Consider the following 6,291-nt stretch of genomic DNA (forward strand, 5'->3'; position numbering starts at 1 on the left):
ATATATGACTCCTTTCTCTTTTGGGTAATTGCTTTTTGCTGCTTTGTTCGTTATTCTGGGAATTGATGGATGTAACTGGAGTTGGAATTCTGCCAAAATCAAGGGAGCTTTCTTTTCTTTACAATCTCTTAGGGACCACCTGAGCTAATTAGATTTTTTTCTACCTCATTTCCATTTCTTTCCATTATCTCTATTTTTACCATTTTTTTAACACTTATGTAAATGCAGCACAGAAGATGGTCACGTTTTAAATGGAGCATCAACTTCACATGTTCATGGGAGGGTCATCAACTGAAATTTTGATACTATCTCTTTTTTATTTTTAATATAAATTTTATTGGACTGTAGGTGTTGTGTTAGTTTCAGGTGCACAGCAAAGGGGATCAGCCATACACGTACAATATATTCATTCTTTTTCAAATCCTTTCCTCATATGGACTATCTAGAGCACAGAACAGACTACTCTGAGCCATAGAGCAGGTCCATGTTACCAATCAATTTTTTTATGTAGTAATATGTATATGCCAACCCCAATGTCCCAATCCATCCCTCCCCCCAATGTTTCCCCTTTGGTAAACATCAGTCTGTTTCTTTGAGTCTGTTTCTGTTTTACAAACAAATTCCCTTGTATCTTTGGGGTAAAGGTAATTGAATGTTGACAGCTTAATTTGTATCCTTCTTTTCTAATTCTCTTTTCTGGGGGCTGAGAAGAGCCTGATGTGGCACAAGCTTACAGAAAATTAAAATGTGTTCTCTCTCCCTTTTTCTTTCTCTCTCTTTCTCTCACTCTGTGCCGGGGTTAGGGAGGTGATGAGCAGTTCTGAGAGCTGGACTTCCTAACCCCATATATTCTAAAATGACCAGACAGGGAAAGACAAATATCATATGAGATCACTAACATATGGAATCTAATAAAAATGATACAAAAGAACTTATTCACAAAACAGAAACAGACTTAAAGATTTCAAAACAAAACTCTTGTTACCAAAGGGGAAATGCTGGGGGAAGGGATAAATTAGGAAGTTTGGATTAACATATACTTACTACTATATAAGTAGTAATAAGGTCCTATGTACAGCACAGGGAAATCTACTCAATATTCTTTAATAACCCATATGGGAAAATAATCTGAAAAGGAAATGGATATATGTATATGTATAACTGAATCACTTTGCTGTACACCTGAAACTGACACAACATTATAAGTCAACTACAGTCCACTAAAATTTAAAAAAATAATAAAGTGACTCTTAAAAGAAAGATTACAGAATGTTGACCAACACATAGCAATAAGGAGAGGATCCATGTGTATTCACAGGACTCCTTGAAATTAAAATTAAGCAGTTCCCTGATGCCTCAGAGTGTTAAGGATCCAGCATTGTCACTGTGCAGGGGCTCTGGTTGGAAAGCTGGCCTGGGAACATCTGCGTGTTGAGGGCGTGGCCAAAAACTAATCAAGTAGAAGGAACAGAATGTAAACAAGGGACTTCCTGTGCCTTGAAGTCTCAGCGGTAGCAGGGAGGCCACCTCTTTCCTTAATATTCTCTGACACCATCTCTCACCATTCTTCCTCCTGGTCATTCCTCACCATACTGACTACATTGTGAAACTGGACAATCTGGGAATGAGTCCCTTCCTCAGGCCTTTGCACTGGCTCTTTCCCCTGCAGAGACCATACTTCCCCAGATAACCTCCTGTCTCCCATTCAGTTCTCCTTGATGTCTCTGCTCAAATGCCCCTTGTTTTTAGGTCTTCCTGAACTCCTAATAAAAACAATGTACGCACTGCTTATCTACTTTAAATGTAAAATTTTGCATCTATCCACCCCAAGCTCCCCATCTATCCCAATCCCCCCTGCCCCCTGAAAACCACAAGACTGCTCTCCATGTCTGTATGACTGGGCCACTCTACTGTACCACATAAAATGACACAACACTGTAAATCAACTATAATTTAAAAAAAAAAACACTCGCCTTTTTTTTTATAATTCTTTTTGTTTGTTTGTTTTTTCTTACATATAGCATTGTAATTGTAGCATGTTGTTAATGCTCACTTATGTTAAAAATTAATCATACTATGGAGTTCCCGTGGCTCAGTGGTTAATGAATCTGACTAGGAACCATGAGGTTGCGGGTTCAATCCCTGGTCTTTCTCAGTGGGTTAAGGATCTGGCATTGCCATGAGCTGTGGTATAGGTTGCAGATGCAGCTCAAATCCCACATTGTTGTGTCTCTGGCATAGGCCAGTGGCTTCATCTCTGATTAGACCCCTAGCCTGGGACCCTCCATATGCCACGGGAGTGGCCCAAGAAATGGCAAAAAGACAAAAAAAAATTAATCATGCTACTAAATTTTTTTCATTCCTAGTCATCGTCACCACTATCACATGGGACCAGACAATGATACCCAAATTTCAACATTTCTTCTTCTGGGATTATCAAAGGAACGTGACTTCCAGCCCCTCATATTTGGGCTGTTCCTCTCCATGTACCTGATCACTGTGTTTGGAAACCTGCTCATCATCCTGGCGGTCAGCTCTGACTCCCACCTCCACACACCCATGTACTTCTTCCTCTCCAATTTGTCCTTTGTAGACATCTGTTTCACCTCCACCATCATCCCAAAGATGCTGGTGAATATACAGACAGAGAACAAAGTTATAACCTATGCAGGCTGCATTACCCAGTTGTATTTTTCCACACTCTTTGGAGGATGGGATAACTTTCTTCTTGCTGTGATGGCCTATGACCGCTTCTTGGCCATTTGCCACCCCCTGCACTACACAGTCAAAATGAGCCCCCAGTTCTGTGGACTGCTGGTGCTGGTGTCCTGGATCTTGAGTGTCCTGAACTCCTTATTACAAAGCCTAATTGTTTTGCAACTTTCCTATACAGACATGGAAATCCCCCACTTTTTCTGTGATCTCAATCAGATGGTCAAACTTGGTTGTTCTGACACTTTTCTTAATGACACTGTATTGTATTTTTCAACTGGGCTTCTGGCTGGTGGTCCCCTTGCTGGTATCCTTTACTCTTACTCTAAGATAATTTCCTCTCTATGTAGAATCTCATCAGCTCAAGGAAAGTATAAGGCATTTTCCACCTGTGCCTCTCACCTCTCAGTTGTCTCCCTGTTTTATTTTTCAGTCTTAGGAGTTTACCTTATCTCTGCTGCTACCCACAGCTCACACTCAATTGCAGTAGCCTCAGTGATGTACAGTGTGGTCACACCCATGCTGAACCCCTTCATCTACAGTCTGAGAAATAAAGACATAAAAGGGGCTCTGAAGAGATTCTATGAGATGGCAGGTATAAAATGAACAACTGTCCTGAAGGTGATGAACTGCCCTTGATTACAGGACTCAAAGCCTTGGAACATTTTTTTTTTTTAACCGTTGTGGAATAGAATGTGTTCCCATTTATTTCCTGGGATTTCTATTTCTTCAAATTCAACTTTTCCATATAGTTTCAACATCTCATTTTATTAAGCTTTCTGCACTGGCTGATACATAGAAATATTTTCTTTTTGTAAATTTTCACATGTTTCCAAAGTTTTTCTCAACCTTAGATCAGAAATGCTTGAAAATGTCTATATCTTTCTTGGGATGACTTGAGTTTTTTAAAATAATTTTTATATTTGTTTTTCATTTCTATTTACTTATTTTTATTAAGCTTAGTTGATTTACAGCACTGTGTCATATCTCCTGTACAGCATCATGACCCAGCCATATATATATATATATATGGCGTGATGGGAGATAGTATAAGGAAAAGAATGGGTGTATATATACATTCTTTTCTTTATACTATCTCCCATCACACTCTATCCCAAGATATTGGATTTAGTTCCCCGTGCTGTATACCAGGACCTCATTGCTTATCCATTCTAAATGTAATAGTTTGCATCTACTACTTCCAAACCCTCAGCCCATCCCACTCCCTAAACCTCCCCCTTGGCAACACAATTCTGTTCTCCATGTCCTTGAGTTTGTTTCTTTTCTGCAGATAGGATCACATGTGCTGTATTTTAGATTCCACATATAAGTGATATCATATGGTATTTGTCTTTCTGACCTTACTTCACTTAGCATGAGAATCTCTATTTGCATCCATGTTGCTGAAAATTCCATTATTTTGTTCTTTTTATGGCTCAGTAGTATTCCATTGTATATATGTAACACATCTTCTTAATCCACTCATCTGTCTTGGATATTGTGAATAGTGCTGCAATGAACATAGGGATGCATGTACCCTTTCAAATTATGTTTGTTTCCAGGTATATTCCAAGGAGTGGGACTGCTGGCATTCCTATATTTAGGTTTTTAAGGAACCTTCATACTGTCTTCCACAGTGGTTCCATTAACCTACATTTCCACCAGGAGTGTAAAAGGGTTCCCTTTTCTTGACACCCTCTCCAGCACTTATTATTTATGAAAGTTTTGATGATGACCATTCTGACGGGTGTGAGGTGATATTTCATTGTAGTTTTGACTTTCATTTCTCTAATAATTAGTGATGTTGAACATCCTCTCATGTGCTTACTGGCCATCCACATGTCCTCTGGAAAATGTCTGTTTAGATGTTCTGTGCATTTTTTGATTTTTAAATGATTTTTATTTTTTCTATTATACCTGGTTTATGGTTTTATGTCAATTTTCTACTGTATAGCAATGTAACCCAGTCATAAATACATATCTATATTCTTTTTTCTCACATTATCATGCTCCAACATAAGTGACTAGATGTAGTTCCCAGTGCTATACAGCAGGATCTCATTGCTTAACCATTTCAAAGACAATAGTTTGCATCCATTAACCCCAAATTTCCAGTCCATCCCATTCCCTCCTCCTCCTCCCTCCTCCTCCCCCTTAGCAACCACAAGTCTGTTCTCCATATCCATGATTTTCTTCTCTGTGGAAAGGATCATTTGTGCTGTATATTAGATTCCAGATATATGTGATATCATATGGTATTTTTCTATCTCTTTCTGACTTACCTCACTTAGCATGAGATTCCAATTCCATTCATGTTGCTGAAAATGCCATTATTTTGTTCTTTTTATGGCTGAATAGTATTCCATTGTGTATATATACCACAACTTCTTAATCCATTCATCTGTCTTTTTTTTTTACATAAAGCCATATAAGATATTTAATATTTTGGAGATTAATACCTTGTTGATTACTTCTATTGCATTTTTTCTCCCTTTCTGTGGGTTTTCTTCTCATGGTTTTAATGGTTTCCTTTGCTGTACAAAATTGTTTAAGTTTAACAAGGTCCCATTGGTTTATTTTTGTTTTTATTTTCATTACTGTGGAAGGTGGATCCAAAAATATACTGCTGAAATGTATGTCAAAAGTGTTCTGCCTACAATGTTATAGTCATCAAAAGAATATGGTATTGGCACAAAAACAGAAATATAGATCAATGAAAAGTAGAAATCCCGGAAATAAACCCAAGCACCTGTGGTCAATTAATCTAAGACAAAGGATGCAAGAACTTATCATGGAGAAGAGAAAGTCTCTTCAATTAGTGGTGATGAGAAAACTGGACAGCTGGATGTAAAAGAATGAAATTGAACATTCTTTAACGCCATATACAAATATAAGCTGGAAGAGAACATAGGCAAAACATTCTCTGACATCAACCTAACAAATGTGTTCTCAGGTCAGTCTCCCAAAGAAACAGAAATAAAAGCAAAAATAAACCCATGGGACCTAGGCAAACTGACAAGCTTTGGCACAGCAAAGGAAACCTAAAAGGAAACAAAAAAGACAACTTACAGAATGGGAGAAAATAGTTTCAAACGATGCAACGGACAAGGGCTTCATCTCTAAAATATGCAAACAACTTACACAACTCAACAGCCAACAACCCAATGGAAAAATGGGTAAAAGACCTCAAGAGATATTTCTCCAAGGAAGATGGCCAACAAGCACATGAAGAAATGCTCAACATCACTGATGATTAGAGCAATGCAAATCAAAACTGCCATGAGATACCACCTCACACCAGTCAGATTGGCCATTATTAGTAAGTCCACAAATAACAAGTGCTGGAGGGGGTGTGGAGAAAAGGGAATCCTCCTGCACCGTTGGTGGCAGTGTAAGCTGTTACAATCCCTCTAGAGAATAGCATGGAGGTACCTTAGAAAACTATGCATAGAACTACCGTATGACCCAGCAATCCCACTCTTGGGCATATATCCAGACAAAAGTTTCCTTGAAAAGGAAACATGCACCTGCATGTTCATTGCAGCCCTATTCACAATAGCCAGGATATGGAAACAACCC

The 6,291-nt window shown here is 38.5% G+C and overlaps 1 protein-coding gene across 1 annotated transcript; it reads left to right on the plus strand.

Moving 5' to 3' along the window:
* Positions 1 to 2,385: 2,385 nt before the first annotated feature.
* Positions 2,386 to 3,318, plus strand: LOC100525562 (olfactory receptor 7A10-like). The gene has a single exon (XM_003123404.1). It carries the CDS (start codon positions 2,386 to 2,388, stop codon positions 3,316 to 3,318), a length of 933 nt encoding a protein of 310 aa, XP_003123452.1.
* The last annotated feature ends 2,973 nt before the right edge of the window (positions 3,319 to 6,291 follow it).

Source organism: Sus scrofa, chromosome 2, assembly GCF_054392235.1.
Source record: "Sus scrofa isolate SSC_HxYL_T2T_F1_AM1 chromosome 2, Sscrofa_HxYL_maternal_Yorkshire_Landrace_v2.0, whole genome shotgun sequence".
In the NCBI taxonomy this organism is placed as follows: Eukaryota; Metazoa; Chordata; class Mammalia; order Artiodactyla; family Suidae; genus Sus; species Sus scrofa.

Excerpts from the sequence above, each read along its gene's own strand:
- LOC100525562 (XM_003123404.1), top strand. The coding sequence starts at position 2,386 with ATGGGACCAGACAATGATACCCAAATTTCAACATTTCTTCTTCTGGGA.